At 39.1% G+C, this 20441-nt stretch overlaps 1 protein-coding gene across 1 annotated transcript; it reads left to right on the top strand.

The window, feature by feature from the left end:
* Positions 1 to 869: 869 nt before the first annotated feature.
* Positions 870 to 19454, top strand: LOC131439608 (uncharacterized). The gene is given in 8 exon segments (XM_058610846.1): positions 870 to 3051; positions 3556 to 3704; positions 3765 to 4514; positions 4575 to 4724; positions 4786 to 5079; positions 6755 to 10162; positions 10225 to 10885; positions 10946 to 19454. Coding segments are annotated over 7 exon segments (5718 nt in total). The 5' UTR covers positions 870 to 3051; positions 3556 to 3665; the 3' UTR covers positions 11362 to 19454.
* Positions 19455 to 20441: the final 987 nt, after the last annotated feature.

Below are 20441 nucleotides of genomic sequence, written 5' to 3'. Positions count from 1 at the left end.
ATGGTTTTCGAATCCGTTTCGCTGTGAAATAAGAAACTAATGAACGAGTATAATTTTCGTTCTATAAACTGTGTAATATGCAACAAATTTCGGCTGTGGTTCGGTTTTGAATGACAAGGATTCGTCTCGTGAAGATTTTTCTATTCTCACCAGCACACAGTGCTATTGCTATGCTATAGTAGAATTAGAAGATATAAGGTGCAACGTTGATCGTTAATTTATCGTATCTTGTATGAAGAAAATTTTGAAACATTCGTAGATGGCTGATTTGGAAGAAATAATGATTGATTCTGGCCTTACATGTGATTACTGTTTTATCAACAAAATCCAAATTGATGAATGCAATAGTGAAATGATCGGGTACTGTTAGTGTTGATTTCCTACCCAAAAGCAAAAAAAAGTGAATTGCATTGACAACCAGAAGCAATAATCCGAAGGAAGAGGCTCTGAGAGTATAGCGTATGTAAAAAGAGGATGTCTCTCACTCATTGAAGTCGTCTTATAGACGTAGTTGTAAAATGTAGGTATGTTATTCGAAGATCTTTTTTCGTATTTTTCTTTTACGCAAAACAAGAAACGTGAGTTCTTTAAGCGTAAGTGAAAATTCAGTGATTCTTAAAACATTACCCACTCAAAGACGAAATGAACGAGCTAACTAAATTTATTGAAAAGGATAACAAAATCATTGTCAAAAGGTAGGAATTTAATTCTATTTAAAGTTTTCTTGCTGTTCTGAATAGATGTATTGAGCTTGGAAGGCATGGAAGATTTCTCCTCGAATTCATCTTCTCTGTGCAGTCTGTTGACTGGTGAGTAAATTCCACTCAGTCTTTCACACGGCTGTCAAATTAGATATCTAGATAGTGCTGTTTTCAATACGCTCATTGGGAAATTCATTAGTTTTGTTTAAATGCCTAAGTCTCAATATTGACGAGACACTGTTGACAAAAATCGGTGAGATAATCTCTCCACAATGAACGTTTGTCAGTGAGAAGGAGATGACGTCTAGGCGTAGATCATAATAAGGCACGGTTGTTACGTACATATTCACATTGCAGGCTAATATGTATGTAGTCGGCTGTTACTTTGTGCCTTTATGTTGGGTGCTCATTTTTTTGTGAATGAGAAAGTAATAGTAGGTCATCACATGTTCCTGAATTGGTTTCAATGTCGCTTTTCAACTAACCGTGTTGCCAGTGATAATGAATACAAAAAAATGAATCTAAATTTGTTAATAGATTTTAAACAAAATAGGGTAACGGTATCCTCATTCTTATCACTTCCAATAATCATCTCATACAAAAACCATTAGTAAAATGAAATAAAGAAAAAGGTAAAATTAAATAAAAAAAATACGGACACTCAACTCAGCTCGTGAGTTAGCACATGAGTCAGCTCACGAGCTAGCTCCCCATTCCAACTCATGAGCCAGTATTGCGAGCTGGTTCTTCGAAGCATACGACTCTTGATCTATTTTGATTTTGGATAGTTCGTGAAAAAAATGCCCTAATAGAAGTTTTATCATGTTTTGTGTCAATTGTACTTTGTGGTGAAAATACGAAGCACAGAACGAATTTCCGAAATTTGTGGAACTCCTGAAAGCTAACAATCGAGAGAACGGTGGAAACCCATTAATGAATTTAGTTTTACGCAACTTATTTTTACAACAACGAATACAAATTCCGTTATCTATTAAACAAAATCTCTTCATTCACGGATGTTCCTTGAACTCGTATGATCGGGTTTTATGCTAGATAAATATTGGTAATCATTAAAAATCATTTTAAAAATGAAAATCGAATTAGGCATGGGAATAATTCTATTCGAAGAAAGAATCATGCTGCTATTTAATAACTTGTCCAATAATCAACAACAAAATTAAAATATGGAAACATGAACGAACTCACCGTAAATTGTGGACAAAAAAAAACAGGAAACAGTGAAGAAATGGTATAATGCGTTTCTTTACTGTTTTCACATTATTTCACGAAAGTAATCGAAATCGAAATATCAAGCAAGAGAAAAATTCAACCTTACGCGACTAGTGTTATACACGAACTCAGCTGGTTGTCGTTGTGAAATGTAAGAAAGGTTTTATTAAATCGGAAACCCAATCACCATGATCACCAATTCTCTGTAATCGCTAACCCGAAACACAGAAAATCCTCAATGATAAAGAGGCTCAATGAATCAATTCAATTGAATACAACAGCAATGACTAAATGAGAACTTAGTGTTGTTAGGTTAGGCGAGCAAAAAAAAGGTCCCACGAATTAGAACTGAGCTTTCGTGATGCAGCTTTTTTATTACAGAACAACCGTTCTCGAAAAAAGGTTAAGCGAGCAAAAAAAGGTCCCACGACTTTGAACTGAGGAACTACCGTTCTCGAAAAAAGAACTGCTGCTCATTCATTCTTTCAAAAGAGCTAGTTCTTTTGAACCGTTCGCGAACGAATTGCCCATCTCTAATCCATAGTACTAGCCATGCAATGATTCTGTACACTAAGAATTGGCAGCGAAGTCTGTTGAAACAGAAAGGCCAAATTCCACAAAAGGAATGTAATGCCAAAACTTTTCATTATCGCACCGCAGAAATTCCCCTGTTATAATTGTCTCTCATGCATTGGCATAGAGAAACGAAAGTCACCAAGAAAATACATTGATAAAGACCACCAAATGAGGTATCAGTTTCTAAAGACTTTCGATCAATTGAACTTAAAAAATCATGCTTTAAATTATATTTAAAAAAAACATTGTAGAGAAACTCTCTGAAATGCTTCAAGATACATATCTTAAATATTCAATACTTGAAGTCAAGTTAATTGTTGATGTAATATTTTATAAACGGATGAAGTGATTGTATATTGTCAATTCCAATTCTATCGTTTTTACTGGGAACTATGACTGACAAACCCAACACGAATGTGATTAGTGAGAAGGGCCTAGGTGAGGTTGTGAGAAACCTCGAAAAGAAATGTATTTATCATAACAAGAAGAGCCTGATAATTTGACAGTAAAACTCAAATATTAATCAACCAGCAAACATAAGCCAGTAAGACACCTTCCTCCTAGAATCTTAACGGATTATCGAGTGCAGAAGCAATAAGCATAACTGAGATAACAGATTTATACAGTGGAAAAGTATGCAGTACGATAAATACAAAAGCTTGTGTTGATATGCTACACTCTTGTGATTTTCTATTTCAAATCGGGCTATCTAGGACATTGCAAATATATTACCATATTGCGATTTGATTATAGAGAAATAATTGTATAATAGTTTTTTGCTGTTGATGTAGTATTTTCACACTTGAACGTGCCAAACTTATAGGTTTTTCATATTTTTTCACCAACGTGAGTATTTGACTAATCGGTAGATGTCAACATTGGAACTGTTCAGAGCAGGAGTTGCAAATTGACACTGAAATGCTAAGTTTATTTATGATGAAAACTATATTGTTTATTTAGGATACTATTTATTGAAAATGGCACAAAAAAGTATTAGTGAACTGCTACTGTGGGTTTAATTTATTTCTCTTCTTTTTTAATTTTACAGTCATTAGATGCAGAATAAAAGTGTAGTCAATTGAGTCCTGTCAAACAGTTTTGGAAACTGTATATTCTATTGTGAATGTATACATCAATAGCATATCTGTACGAACCACAATGCAAAGTTTGGAACCTGCATCATGTCAAGAAGCTGATGTAAGTATTAATGATTGTTAAGTCTGTTACAACCGTTGTAATGCATCTGTTTCTCCACAGTACATGTTGAATGATGCGTACTGTAAACTAAGAAAATCTCCCTCACGTCAACAAACGTTGTTAATCGATCCACCGCCTCAGTATCCGAGTCTACCTAGTCCTATTCTGAATGACAGTACCCCACTGTTCAACACCAGCAGCAGCAGCAGTGCCACCAGTCCTCTGCCATCGTCATCATCATATGCAACGCTAAGTGGTATACAGTCTACTTCACCTCCTGAAACACTTCTCGCAACACCGTCTACGTCGCTATCCTCTGCTTGTCTGGCTTCTGGTAGCGCCAGTTCGACTTCCCAGTTGTTGAAATTGTCCGCGAATAGCAGTGTTACGACCAGCAGTTTATCACTCAGCAATCACCATCACATCGACAAGAGGGGAGCGACTGACTCCGGCTATGTCAGTAGCTCCCCGTCAAAAAAGTCGAAATTATCATCCTCGGCAGGATCATTGACATCAAATGCGTCTGGGTCTTCGTCAATCAACAGTTCTTCCACCGGCACTTCTGGTTTTGTTGGTAGTAGCAGCAACAATCACCATCATCATCATACTCAGCATCATGGCAGTGGAAGCAGCGGTAGTAGTCATCCTTATGGATCCTCGGCTTCTCCCTCATCCGCCAGTCACGGAATTGTCACTGGACATTCATCGACTGGGGGAAACACTCACGCTAACGGAAAATTTAACATTCATGACAAACTTAGGGAATTGTATATTGAATTACTAGCTGAGGACAATACTGCAACTAATAAGGTAAGTAATGGAAGAAATTTTGAGGTGATTAGAAATTGTATGAACTTTTATTTCCAGCAGCTTAATTTAAGGAATACGTCGTTTCTTCTGGAGAAACTGGTGTTGCGAGAAAATCTCAACACTTTAATCCTAAATCTCTATCCCGGTAATAAAGGATATTCATTAGCATTTAGAAGAGGAACTGAACAATCATGTGATGGAGGGCGAAATGTAAGACTTGTTGATTATCGCTGTTATTTTTTGTATATCGCATTCATGAATGTATTTTTAGATCTCAAAAAGTGGTGCTATATTGTCGGAACGTGCTGGTTCTCCATTGGCGAGCACAGTAGATATCAACACAGAACAGCTCCAGGAGACTATCCGTTGGCCGTACGAGGAAGAGGAACTGCTCGAGTGCATTGACCGCGAGGAACTTCCGCTCGTACTTGTCGATATGTTCGAGACGAAATGTCCCGGTTTGTTCTACTCGGGATGTGTGATTGCTGAAATTCGTGATTATCGACAGTCATTTCCTATCTTCACCTGTGATACGTACTACGTGTTGCTAAAACCAACCAACCAGGTGAGTGTTTGTTTGACGTTTGTTTCAGGATTTGTGAGTTGGTTAAGTAGTTTTACTGATAGAACAATATTCAACTGAATATCCCATATAAAGACTGTCCCAGAAAGTATGGACGCACTTTGATTTCGCTGTAAATAATTCACAAGTGGTATTCAAATTACAACAACAAAATATTATTCTCAACATTTGCTATTTAGCCATTGTAGACTAGCTGGCGCACCTTCTTGCGAACGTTCCTTATTAAATTCCGTACAGACTTCTTGGCGACAAGTTTTGACACTTTTTTCAATCTTTTCAAACTGTTGAATGGTTTCGGCTGTCGAGACATGTTTCCTAAGATGTGCCTTCGTTACTGCCCAAAAATCTTCAATTGGTCGAAGTTGTGGGCAATTTGGTGGATTCATGTCTTTTGGGACGAAAGTGACATTTTTGGTAGTATACCATTCTACCGTTGATTTCGAGTAGTGGCAAGAAGCAAGATCTGGCCAGAAGACAACAGGATCCTTGTGGCTTCGAATCATGGGTAGAAGTCGTTTTTGTAAACATTCCTTGATGTATATTTCGCTGTTCATTGAAGCAGTGGTGATGAAGGGTTTCGAAACTTTACCGCAGCTACAAATTGTTTGCCAGACCATAGCTTTCTTACCAAATTTTTCGACTTCACTTCCTCATTAAATTCCGTACAGACTTCTTGGCGACAAGTTTTGACACTTTTTTCCAATCTTTTTCGAACTGTTGAATGGTCTCGGCTGCCGAGGCATGTTTCCTAAGATGTGCCTTCCTTAAGGCCCAAAATTCCTCAATTAGTCGAAGTTGTGGACAATTTGGTGGATTTATGTCTTTTGGGACGAAAGTGACATTTTTGGTAGTATACCATTCTATCGTTGATTTCGAGTATTGGCAAGAAGCAAGTTTTTCGACTTCACTCGATGTCTCGGACTGGTTTAACACTTGCCCTTCTTGCACCGTATAATATTGTGGCCCCGGCAAGGATTTGTAATCGAGTTTCATGTAGGTTTCGTCGTCCATGATTATGCAGTTCAAATTTCCAGCAAGAATCGTATTGTACAGCTTTCGAACCCTCGGCCTGATCGATGCTTCTTGTTTCGGACTACGTTTTGGTTGTTTTTGCCTCTTATAGGTTCGAAGATTCAAACGTTCTTTAGCACGAAGAACATTTGACTTCGAAGTGCCCACTTTTTTGGCCACATCCCGAACTGAAACCTCCTTCTTTTACTCGAACGCCTTCAGTATACGTTTATCCAACTGACGGTTAGCAGGACCTTTTTTTCTACCCGTTTTCGGTTTTTCCTCAAAGGTGTTATCCTCACCGAACTTTCTGATTGCATTTCGCACGTTTTTTTTTCACTTACTCCTTCCATTTTTGCTATTTTTCTCAGTGACAGTCTGCGTTCTGTGCACCATTTGTACACAATTTTTCGACGTTGTTCTGCTGAAAGTCCACGCATTTTGAAACAAACTAATGAAAACGAGAAGAAGAGTGTAAACAACAGGACGTAGCCATCAAAATTTACAGATTCTGAACCATTGCGAAATGGCAGCGGTTTTTGGTTGCGTCCATACCTTCTGGGACAGTCTTTATGCCGTTACTTAAACATTTTGCCAACATACTGTTGCTACATAATAAACATATAATTGTTATCATTTTTATCAGAGCTTATTGGCCGACGTCAATCTGCTCACGGCAGATGGTGACTGGAGTCCAGAGGAGAAACTCGCACTGGAGAGTCAGTTGGTTTTGGCAACGGCTGAACCGCTCTGCTTGGATCCCAACCCGGAAGTTGGTATAATGGCTATCAACCAACAGCATCGTCGTTACATTTTCAATACGGCTCCGATTCGGCGACAGGCGAAAAAATTCTCCCAAGTCGCCATCAATCGCAAAAGGAAAACAGATCAGTTCACTCACAACTTCGGTCTGGAGCTGAGCGACTTTATGACAAAGTACCGAGCGAAACCTCGCCAGTATGCGGCCACCAAACGAAGCGTGGTTAGTTTTACACTGCCGAAAAAACCCTCGGATGTCAGTCCAACGGTGAACGTACCAAATCTTGAACTGCCGGAATTAGCTGCTCCGACGGATGTAAACGTGGAGAAATTTGCCCGGAAATATGATGGACCAAAGGAAAGTCGGGACTGTATACCGCAGCTTATAGAAGAATACATTCTAGAAACAGATCGGGTGGTTAGTAGAGGTGATACCCGAACGTACCATATAAAGCTATCGATTTTTCAACGACCGTCCAATTCGGAGTATTTGGGAGAACTGTACGTTGATCGGGACTACCGGGAGAACGAACGAAATGGAGAAGCGTGTCAATTTACTTTAGGAACCCGAGCGCATGCACACCGCTACATACAGCAATTTACAGAAATCTTCACGGAAGAAGGCAGAAAGTCGGTCAAGATCACCCACTTAGTTCCAGGTCAGATGCCAAAGGTGCTTCATACTGCAGGAATGCGAGAACAAAGCGTCCAACAGCAGCAGCAACAACAACAACAACAGCAGCAGCAGCAACAACAACAACAACAACAGCAGCTGCAACAACAAGCAATTCATCAACAGCAGGCTCATATTCAACAACAGAAAGTTCAAATGCAGCAACAAATTTCGCAAATTCAACAGCAACTTCAGTCTCATCCTACGCATGCTTTAATAACTAGACTGCAAGCAACTAACCCAGCGTTGGTATCACAAATTGCTTCAGCTGGTGGAAATATAACGATTAATGCTACGAGTTCTAATGCTCTCCCGGGTAACAACCATCAGCAACAACCACAACAAGCGCAAATCGTTCAGCAACAGCTTACTCAACCACAAATCATAACCACTGGCCCGTCCACCAACATAATTACTATTGGTGGGGCATCGCTGCAACAACACCAACAGCACCAGCAAATTCATCTACAGCAACAGCAACCCCCAACTCAACAGCAGCTGATAGCAACGACTGCAACTGGACATCAACAAATTTTTAACACCTGTGATACTTCCACCAGTTCCAATCAACAGCAAACAGCAGGTACCACGATCACTTTACACCAGCAACATCAACAGCAGCAGCAACAAGTGCAACAACTACAAGCGCATACACATCAACCCCAACAGCAAACGCTTAGTCTTAGCAATGGATCGTTATTACTGGTTCAACCGACAGGCCAAATCTCGAATTTGACGGCGACAGCTAGTGGCAGCCATCAGACTGGTGTGGGTAATAACCCAGTCGGAACACAAAACATACAAGGTTTTACTTTTACATCAACTCCACAAACTGCCACTATCATCAATCAGGGTACTACAAGTTCGGCAGGAAATCGTGTTCCATTGCTGGTCAGGCTAGAGAACAAGACTTCACAGCAATTGCAACAACAACAACAACAACAACAACAGCAGCCAGTTCAGCATGTTCAATCCCAACAGCAAAATCAAAACACTCCCACCACAATCCACACAAACAATCCAGAGATTAACGCCATCGCTCTTAGTATAATGAACTCTGCCAATCAATTCCGTCAACAACAACAGCAACAGCAGCAGCAACAACAACAACAACAACAACAGCAGCAGCAACAACAACAACAGCAACAACAACAACAACAGCAGCAGCATGCTGTGAAGTCAAATTCGAATGCCGCTATCATAAGTTTACTAAACAGCGCTCCAGCTGCTATGACAAATTCTTCTGTGTTAAGCAGTAGTTTGACCTTGCCAGTCGGAAAAACTGGCACTGAATTACATCAACAACAAACAGCTCAACAGCAGCAACAGCACACGATACATCACCACCAGGCTACCGGCACGACAACAATATCGGGCAGTGCGGCAGCTGCTTTGTTCAATAGCGTTGGAGGGCGTAAAATTCAAATACAACAACCCGCTGGGCAAAGGATACTGAATCACACAAATCTGATTGCCGTTAGTAGTAATCCAGCCAATGGTGGAATGGGACAAACGCAGTTAATCAATATTCAATCGGCTCCAAATAGTGTAGCTGATCAGCAGCAGCAGCAACAACAACAACAACAACAACAACAGGTGCAACAGCATATGCAGCCATCTAACATTCGTGTAACAATGTCTGCCCTGGCTTCCCAACTTGCGTCGCCTCCTGCCATTCTCACCACATCAAATCTTCCACAAAGCTTTAATGTAGTTGCTGCTACCGGTAATTCTACAGGCCAAAATTTCAACAACACGAACAACAATGGCACTAGCAAATTAATAATCAACAGTACAAATCAACGAATACTGAACATCAATACGAGCAGCGCAGTCGCTGCTGCTTTAGGAGGGACAATTCGTCGAGTTAGTGGAACTGGTAATGATGGAAGTGGAGGTATTCATTTGCAGATTCAGGGCACCGATGGGATCCGGAGAATTACAACTGGTAATGGAAATGATATTCAACTCCAAATTCAAGGAATATCGTCACCCGGTTCGGATCATTCGAATGCTTCTTCGTCAACCTCTGTAAATGCTGCGGGAAGTGGAACCAGTGGGGCTGGCACCGGAACAGGTACCACTGGAAACATCATATTTAACAACATGTCAGGCCTAAGTGCTTTACTAGCGACCACCACTTCACCATCTCCTCAACAAGCGGTTTCTACTGCAGTGGTGGACAACGGTTCTGCACTCACCGTGACAAACACCTCTAATCTAAGCAGTAATAATAGTAGTAGCAACACTAGTAATAATAATTCAGCATTAATTGAAAGACTGACTTCATCTAGTAATATAAACCTAACCAATAATCTTCCGAATGCGAGCCCTGGGCTGCAATTTACGATACCATCGCCTAAAACTCCCCAGCAGCAGCAATCTCAGCAGCAGCATTTGCAGATACAGTCCCCATCGTCGTCGATATCACCACTATCTAGTCCTCCGCCATCGGTTTCGCTTCATCCACAACAGCAACAACAACAAGTTCAGCAAATCCAACAGCAGCAACAGATACAGCACCACCATCATCCCCAGCAAACGACCGTCAACTTGCAGGGTCTGAACTTTGCTAGTCTGCACGGTGCAATGGCGTCGATTCCAGGACTACAGAATGTTCAGGTGAGTTCTAGAAAAGATTAAGTCACTATTTCTCAATAAATATTTCCATACTTTCATTACAGGTTCAGATCCCCGGTCTCGCGCAACCAATCTCCTTATCTCTTTCATCCGCTCCGTCCTCCGGTGCGACCGGTGTACTAAACGCAGCTAACAATGGTGCCGCAGGCGGTAACACCGGTCATCATCAAACAACTAGTTTACTGGTATCCGTTCCGGTGTCTAATTCTGGCAGTGCTGGTGCTGCCCAGTTGAATGCGCTGAACACTGCTGGAAATACCACTAACAATGTGACTGGCGGCGGAACAGCCAACATGCTTAATGCAAATTCTCAAGCCACCACGCAAACGGTGGTACTCGCTAATCCTCAAACGAGTGGTGGTGGGTCTAGTCTGCTCTCTTTGCCAATTGGTAAGATAGCCGTGATCTGTCTGTAGCGTATACATCCGAACCGAACTAATGTGTTTCAATTTTTAGCTCAAATTGTTACCTCCGGAATGAAAGGCCTAGGACAGCAAAGTATACGTGCCGGAACGCCTCTAACAGTCAACACAGGTCAACCAGGTCAGCAAATTCAACTGCTTAATATTAGCCAACGACCCCGAAGCGGTCAGCTTCCAGTGGTTACATCGGTTGCTACACCCATTACCAAACAAATCGCTGCTCGTGTAGCACAGCAGCGAGCTATGTCCGGATCAACGTTGAAGATTACAAATCCTATTACGGGTACTTTCTCGATCGATTTAAGCAAATGAATTGCGTCTAATAGTTTTCACATTTAACCAGCTACACATCATGGCCAGCAACTGGGTCAAACGTTAAATGTGACTACCAGTGCTGCACCAAATCAGTTGGTCATGACTACCAAACAACTACAGCTCAAACTTCAACAGCAGCAACATCAGGTCCAACAACAGCAACAAACCCAACAGATAATAACTACTTCCAACCAGCCCGCCGCCACACAGATTCACATACAACAACATCAGCAACTGTCGCAAGCCCAACATCAGCTGCAGCAAGTGCATGCCAATCAGCAGACACAGCAAATCAGTATCATTAACAATAGCGTCGTATCGCCACTTCCTCTGCCAACCATCACGCCTCCGCCAGCACAGCAATCTGTCACGCACCATCAAAGCGTGGTCAATACTCTAGCAGGTAAAAATCGGCGAAGATCCGCGGCCGACATTAATAAGTAAGCGAATTCATCCCCAAAAACTGTTCTTGTTTCTGCCTCCGCAACTCTACTGCCGAAGCAGTCATACGTATGCAATGCACACGGTAAACACGGGAATCCACTCACGACAACAGCTCGTTTTAGTCACTTTAGATTTAAGAACAAATTAGCGCAGTCTCTCCCAGAATGGTGGGACGACACTATCGAGCAGAGTTTATTTGATCAAGGAATAAACAAAGTTTTTTTTTATTCAAAACAATAAAATTACTCTACCATTTAGAGCAAGAAGAAGAATGTCGTTGTCTGCGGTTCGGTTCGGTTAGAATAGTTGTGTTGATTCGCTCGTAGCGGCTGGAAGAGATAATCTAAACAACTAATCTTTAATTGTCTAAAATACTATCGAGATTGAAGTCTATTATACTAGGCAATTTACATCACACTGTACTTTTTTATCAGTACAGTTTATTTGAACATTACCGTGTCTCGAAAGTCAATTCAATTTATGTACTCTGCATTGCGATTGTGTTGCCATCTTGGATACAATACAGTTGACGAGACATTCCCTTTCGTAAAGCAAAGTCTCGGCATTACATTCCTTTTGTGGAATTTGGCCTTTCTGTTTCAACAGACTTCGCAGTCGATTCTTAGCGTACAGAATCATTGCATGGCTAGTACTACGATCCTACTGACACTATGAATCCTTCCAGGTCGAGGCTCGAACATATGACAACTGGCTTGTAAGACCAGCGCCAACCTCGGGTTTCCCTTTTGTAATAAATGCTATATTTATCTACCATTAACGTGTTGAACAGATTTGCCTGCTTTTTGTTTTCCTTAGATAGATGATGAATGTCATATAGCATGCCACTCAGTTTATCGAAATCAGAAAACGCTCTTGGTTGATTTTAAAATCGTAGGGTATTGTCATCGAACACACTTTTCACGAAACTGCGTTAGATTCGCACTTAGCAACGGAAGTGTTAGAAAATCCGATGTATGAATCAGACTCGAATTTAAAATCAATTTGAGGTTTGAACCTGGCTTCAAACAAATTGTCTAACAGAAGTTAGGATGGAAAATGAGTTAGGTTTGGCATCAAACAAAAACGACGTGTTTACAAACTCAAATGGAAGGTCTTGTGAACCCATACTATTATATTTTGTTTGGATTTCACGTCTGGTTTCGGAATAACAGAGTGGTAGGTAAATTGCATCAATAGTCATCTCATCAATCGAGTCAGCAAATTATTTTGTTTATTACTCGGGCTACAATCAACGGATTGTGTTGTAATCGGTCGATGTATATTGGCTTCGGTTCTAAGAAGTAATATTACTGGAAAGATAAACAGAAAAATGTGCAATACTTCTGTTATGGGACGCGTTAGTTTGATGCGTTTGAGCCTATTTTCATCTTATCATTTGAGCCAATGTGTTTAACAGAGAACTCTCTAAGTAATTGTTTTCCTTTATGATATTGATTGTGGAGCTGAGATGATAAGAGGGCAGTTACCCTTTGTGCAAAAACTAGAAATGTTCATTCACCTTTCTTAAAAATGACTGAACCATTTTCAACAAACATAGATACAATTGGAAGAAAATCTAGTCTTATAGGCTGGTCTTATCGAATTACATTCCTATCCGACTTTCGGTTCCGGAACTACAGAGTGATATGTGTTAAAAAGAAACTAATGTGCAATCAATTTTCTCATAGATGGGTGGACCAAAGTAATTCGCCTTATAGTCCGATTCAGGGTTGCGAACGGTACAGGAGAATGACACGAAACAGCAGATAGTCAAAACGCACAAATGGCAATAGCCGTCGACTGCATTTCGCAGTGACTGCAGTGGACGACAAATGTTATAGATCTCATGACATTTTCTCTCGTGAATGTACGCGTATGTCAGTTGTCAATTCCAAAATCCTACAGCTTTTGAGTGATAGTTACCAACAAGGCTCATCTCTGTAATTCGATTCATGTCGATTTTCATGCGGTATTTAAGAATCCATTAAGAGTGAACACCGCGAGATAGCATGAAGATGATTCTTTTGATATATCCCATGTATTTGGGAAAAAAGTGGATGACTTCTTTAATTAATTTGAGTTAGAACAAATGGAAATGAACCTTACCTTACCTTATCAAACGTATGATTCAAAACTGTCCTATATACTTGAACATCTCGGATGAAATTTGAAAGTATCAGTTTACATACAGATTTGACTCGGGCAATAGAAAAAATTATTGCTGTTCGGGTAGTTTTGTTTTATTTACACCATTTAGCTTGAATTTGAATTGTAGAAGCAACAGCAGCTCTAGATTGATTGTTCGTTGTTGATTGTTCATGTTTCATACCAGACAAGCGAAATCCTGCATTCCTGTTACTTTTGTGTATGAAATTCAACTAAATAGTTTTAATATTTTAGAAACAGCTGCATGGAACATGCTTTGTGATTAAATTTTTACCATGACAATTATTGTCACTATAAATTTTATGTTATAAAGGCTGATCATGCTCATGTGTAATTTTTATCGCAATCTTATAAAAAGATCAAATAGATTCAAATTGGTTTTTATTATCGGTATCACTTCACAGTGGAAATCAAGTGAAGTGAATGTAGATCCTGATTACGAAAGCCGCTTCAGAGAAAAAGGTAATTACTGGGATGAGCTTGATGTTATTATGAACATCACGTGTCCAACCTTTTGTTGGAATTTTTTTTTCACTACAGTGATCGCTACAATGTGCGTGATACTGGTAATGGGCAAAATCAAGTGATATGATATGCAAGTGAAAGTGGAAGTGAGCACGGTAACAGTAATAAATACATATTTTCGCATGAAGTATATTCAACACTGTGTTAGATAGAGATTTTCAACCGGAGGTTGGTTCGTCTATGTTTAGAAGCTAGGTGATGTGAACAGTTGGGTGTATACGGGAATGGAACATGTCACTGTTTAAATTTAAATTTGTTCATATAGATTTGTATCCTTGAGGAAGTTTAAAAGTGCGGTTAAGGAAGTACTTAGGGCTTCTCGGATATTTTCTAAGATGTTCCATTGCGTTTGGGCTCCTTGATATTGTGGACAGTTTCATATCAAGTGTTTTGCTGAGTTATGTTGGTTACAGACGATACATGGTTTCCGGAAGGAACCCTCGGTCCTTATGGTGTACGATAATCTACAGTGTCCTGTTCGTAAGCGTGGTAAGATTTTTTTGTTGGTTTTTATCACCAACATCTTCCCAACTCTCAACATCGTTTTTGTTTTTGTCGCATAAAAAGTGAATGTAGGTCTTGATTGGGCCATGTTGATCTGAGCTCAGTTGAGATCCAACGTTTTAGGTCTTACAATGTCCTTAGACCCATATGAATACTGTGTTGGCTGGAGTCAGAGACTGACTATCCTGGATCCATGGGTGATTGCGGGTGTCTGAAGAGAGAGAAGTGGTAACACTTGCCGAGTCTGTGAAGATAGCGATCGGTTTTGAATCTGACATGGGTGTGATCGCAGCGATAAGAGCCGCGACTGCTGCTGTGGAAAAAACGGAACATTGATCTGGTATACGGAAAGAAGAACTGGTAACGCGGTCTGTGACACCGATTCCAACTCGATCATTTGCTTTTGAGCCGTCCGAGAAATTAATGTGGTAATCCTAGTAGCAAGTTTGTTGTAGTTTCGTGATTGCTTTAGTGACCGCAGAGGGTTTATCGCTTGCTTTAAAAATGATTCTTAATAGTGGAATCGTTCTGTATGCGGGGTGCGTTTCATTCTCTGGCTCCATTCCAATGGAACTCAGCCACCGGGGGTGCTCTTGATTGGTGTCTTTTGATAGAAGTCGATTCGCCTCGTCGTGGAGGACTGTCGCAGTTTGAGGTGGTTCTTTCTAGAAACGTTTCTGTTACTCGAAAAGAAAAGGGTAATCTGCCACTTTCGATGCAGGCTGCCGTACAAGAAGTGGAAGGTAGTAGTTCCGATGATATGTTGATTGCTTTGTTGTAGACCGGTGATAGGATTGATGTGAGAGAGTCCGTCGATATACCCGTCAGCTCGATGCCGTACAACAGTTTACTATCTACGATTTTTTGTTTTATCCGCCTGTTCTTAATGCTGGTTAGGAAAATTATGCGCGACCTCTTATATTACTTCGCAGTCTGTTATGAGCAAGTTGGAATCATAGTTCCGAAGAGAGTGTACTAAATACTCTGAGCAAAATAAATATCCAACACACTGCTCAAAACTGAAATTGAACCAGTGCGGTGTAAAGCAAAGTAATGTAAACACCGTAGTTCACACTCAAGTTTTCGCTACAGTGCGGCCAAAGCGTATACGACAGGCCAGTTATGAAAATATAACATTTTGAGTACCACAACGCAAGCGGTGTGCTTTGAGTGCTGGGAGAGAGTGCGAAAAAATAAACTGCTTCAAATATTGGTGTCTTGTGTGTCCTGGCTCTAATTATTGTTATCGTGTCATATGCGTGTTGACTGCTGTGGTAGCTGCGCGTATCGTTTGTAGTGACTTTCTTATGCCTTTCTCATATTACTTACATTTTCAAAAATAGAATTTTTTTTCAAGCTTGAATAAAATTTGAAACTTTCTTTTGGATATAAACTAACATAACCTTTTCAATTTGTGAACAGTTATGCCAAGTTATTAAGAATTCTTTTTAATTGCATCGCCGCACAAATGACAGTTTGAAATTTTAAACACACTTTACCCTATAGTTTCGGAACCGGAATTCGGACCGGGATTCACCTTTTCGGGCCAGAAAAACTTTCTGTTCCTATGTTCGGGATTGGAAATCGAACCCAGTTAGGCTGCGTGAAAGGCATCACCCGTTCCCTCGATTCGATTTTATAACATTTCCTTTCCGGCAGCGGCTTTTATTTCCTATACAGATTTTCAATACAGAATTTTGATCCCCTGATATAGAATTGAAGATTTTTCTCCTGAAAAATATAGATTTAAATGTGGAAACCCTGCACCCTTTCTTTTGAATCTGAGTTTGTGGAAATCGGTACAGCCATCTCTGAGAAAAGTGAGTCATTATTTGTCACATACACACAAACATACATACATACATACATACACACATACAAAGACATTTTGTGATCTCGACGAACTGAGTCGAATGGTGTATGGCACTCGGCCCTCCAAGCAGATTGTAAAAAACTTCAAATTCTTCTAAATGACAATGTCGAAACGAGAAGATTTCATTCGTAACTAAAGTCGACTATATCGTTTTCCGATTCCAGAAGTAGCGGTTAAAATCTGCTTTGTTAGACTGGCGTCAGAAACCGCCGACCCAAAAAATAACACAGAAATAACACACTTATAATAAAGGTATCATTACACAAGTGGATTAAAACAGATGTTTGTATCATCTCCAGAGTATTGATTACCAGACTTTTATTATGTTTGCTAATATTATTCATTAATTCTTCTTATTCGGTTTAAAGCACATTGGCAAACTACCTCATTTCATCATAATATTGTCATTACGAGGGTTGCTTTTTATATAATTTCAAAAAGTAAGAAAAATAATTTAGCTCCTTGGAAAATGGAATTATTGTTTTCCAAAATATTCTCCATGATACAGTTGTGTATGCGAGTGATTCCAATCCGATTGAGACACCTGCTAAATAAACATGTTTTTGATTGCTTCAACAGCATCTTCTGGCTTCGAAAATCGTTGACCACGTATTTTTTCTGGATGTGTGGAAATAAAAAGAAGTCATTTCATCAATTCGATGTTTTGACCGGCCAAATTGGCGCTGTTCTGAGCTGATGTGTGCGAGCTCGCATTGTCATCTTCTTTTGTTTAGCGAATTTCTCCAAAGTCAACTTGAAGTCAACAAAAGATTGTGTACCACTCAGAATTAACCGTCCTAACGTTAATATAGTGGTACAGTTGCCATGTAACCCGTTCTACCAGCTCATGCGCATGCGATTCGTCACCAATCACGATCTTCAATACATCTTTTGAGCTTCAACGGTTGTATTTCTTAAGCATTTTCTTGCTCCAATCGACCAATTTTCCTTTAGAGTGATTGTCAGGTTATGCAGAATTCAGTGCGAATATCGGCCCTTATTACCGGCCCTTATTACGCGCTACACGGAAAAAACAAAGCAAAGTGATTGTAACTCTTATTATTGGTTATTGTCCGCCATTTCGGATAATGGGGGAAATTTCTATTGAAAGAATTACTTCGTACTGCGACATATTTTCTCGAATGTAATGCACCGTGAACCTAGTTGTGAATCGAAGCGAATGTAATTTTATCTCATTCACATCTAAACGTGAGCTACAAGCATTGTTGAATTGTATTTTATATACATCTTTTACATCTATATGATTTCGTTCTTCTAGAAAGATTTTAACTTCGTTCGCTGTTGAAATTAATACAGATTGAATATGGTCGCGAAGGCCAAGTTTTAGAGTTTTTTTTTATCTCTATTTAATTAACTCCGGCTTTAACCTCCCGGGGTGATGATTTAGTTACAAAATTTCAAATATTGTGAAATTCTAAAAGTCTGTATAATTTCAACAGTTGCACTATTTATGTACCATTTAATTCCACTATTTCGCTGTCACGTTATTACACTTTCACAAAGTCACTATACTTTAATGAAGCATAACAAACGTTACAATACAGATACGCGTATTTCGGAATGTTATTTACATCCTTCTTCAGTGTATCGGTTTTATAAGTTTGAAAAAAAATACTGTATAATTTGTTGGGGTAAAAATTTTTCCGTCTGCGTCGTTATTCTTACATATTCATTACTTTTTTTTTAAATCGGCAGCGTATTGATTAAAATATGATCGAGGAAATCATTTTCAATGTTCAACACGTTAACGTGAGCTTAAGCTTTTAGACACAAAAATAAAGTTGTCTGAACCAGTTAACGAGCAATCAGAGACTCAACGATACCGATGTGCGTAACCCGACATTTGCGTACGGCCAAACAAACAGGAATGAAAGGAATGATTGTTTAGGGATTTGGTTGAAACGAGTAAAAAATAACATTTGCATTAGGAGTGATAGCCTCGTGTGCCGTTGTAATACAACATGTGAGTCGATCAATAAAATGCTCTTATAAAAAAAATCGATATCACAAAAGCAAAAATTGTTTGTGCAACTCTAGAGTTCAGTTTCTATTGTGTCAGGATCAAATAAATTGAGATGAATTCGTTGATATTAGGATGTAACATGTAAAATATATATATTTAATTAATTTTGTAGAAGAAAACCAAGTGCGGACAGTCATCTAGTTGGAGAGCTTTCTTGTCAAACGGCTGGTGGTTTACAGTTAAAAAATACGATAAACTTGCATATAATAAGAGAAAAGCTTAAGGTTATGAAATGTTTATAAAGCAGTCTAAAACGCAACAAAAAGCAACACAATTTGTTCAGGTAAAGATTGCACGCGCCACGAGCTCTCATCATTACCAAGTAATGAAGGTAGGGTCACTGATTGAAGGTTTGCCTGTAGCAATAAAAGATCTTTAGGTGAACATACAATGTACCTATAATTCATACGGGACAATAGCACGCAAGAATGAGAGATGCTTTTCGAAATTGTTTAAAGAATCACAGTTAAGGTTATTGATTATTTTGTTTATGGTTTGATTTATCAGTAAAAAATACACAAAAACCATGGTGTTCAAAAGCAAGAAAAAACTAAGCGTGGATCAAAAGACGAACCTAATAACTCGTTTGTGTCTACGTTGCTGAAATTTCTTAGTTAGATAAGTCAGCGCGAGCTCTCAGTTAGCCGTAGGAGAACGTCATGCTCTGATGTTGCTTCTTACAGCTGGTGTGTAACCAAAATGTCGGCAGCCGATTTTCTCTCGTTTTAAATGTACATTTCCTTTCATAGTTTTTGTAAATAACAATATTCACGCTGATAGGGTTTAGTTTTTAGATGCTTGAGGGAAGCAACATAAGCAGATCATTTTTACGCTTGTTTTAGCAGAATTTTTCTTTTCATTAACGAGATTTGAATTTTCTGATGAATGAAAAAATGGAAAACTAGAACTCATGTAATATAATAAATCATCAAACAAATAGTCCTGTCGGCACGACCCGGCTATCTATTTGCGCGAAAAGTATTTTGGTTGTTTTATTTATGTTCTTTATTTATTTATAGTTTTTATCTAGCCAAAAATGGTTTGATTTTCCGAAATATTACAATGCTATAAATATTAGCACTCGTTATAATATAGGCATCGTTTATCGGTCAAAACCTATTCATGTCTTTGTTTCATGTATAGGAATCACAGCAGTACCACAAAGTTTTAACAGTCTGCGGGAATTCATCATTCGAGGATGGTGCTACTCTAGGTAACAGTGTTGAACTGAAGATTATGCTTACAGTAGTGAACGAACCTACTTATTGAGTACGTAGTTTTGACTGAATTGTGAGCCTTATGAACTCCAACTCTATGTTTCAATCAGTTCAATTCAAATAGGTTTCTCTTTTCCAATTAAATACATTTTCCAGATATGTTATGGACATTAGAAAACTCGTTCATTGAATTTGTTGATTTTCCGAATGAATTTCGTTAAATGCCTCTTAAAATTCAACGGTAGTACTGTCATAGTTATTGGGCTCACTACTACTTTAAATTACATTCAATTAGTTTAATTGTTTTTTTTTCAAATTGTTCAAGCTTATTTGCTTAAATGTAGCTTAATTTTTCTTCGAGCTCTAGAAAATTTGGAACAGATTTTGATCCTATGACGCGGATTTTGCGTAAATTTCAAAAAACATCATTTCATCATTTGTGAATCAACTGTTCGAAAAAAAATTCTTTGTAAATTTTTGAAGATACTGAGTTTTATGAAACCTCAAAAAATGAAGGATGGGCGAACGTTTCAGCAATTGGTCGAGCTGGCCGAATTGGTGTATTTTTACCTCGATAAAACCAAAATTTACAAGAAGGCTGTTCTAGCAAATGTTTTCTTCGGTGGACAAAATTTCGAGTTTATGATCTCCGATCTCAAAGCAAAGTCTTGGCATTACATTCCTTTTGTGTAATTTGGCCTTTCTGTTTCAACAGACTTCGCAGCCGATTCTTAAGCGTACAGAATCATTG

The sequence above is a fragment of the Malaya genurostris genome, chromosome 3, assembly GCF_030247185.1.
Source record: "Malaya genurostris strain Urasoe2022 chromosome 3, Malgen_1.1, whole genome shotgun sequence".
Lineage (NCBI taxonomy): Eukaryota > Metazoa > Arthropoda > Insecta > Diptera > Culicidae > Malaya > Malaya genurostris.
This window is presented reverse-complemented; position numbering and strand designations above follow the sequence as displayed.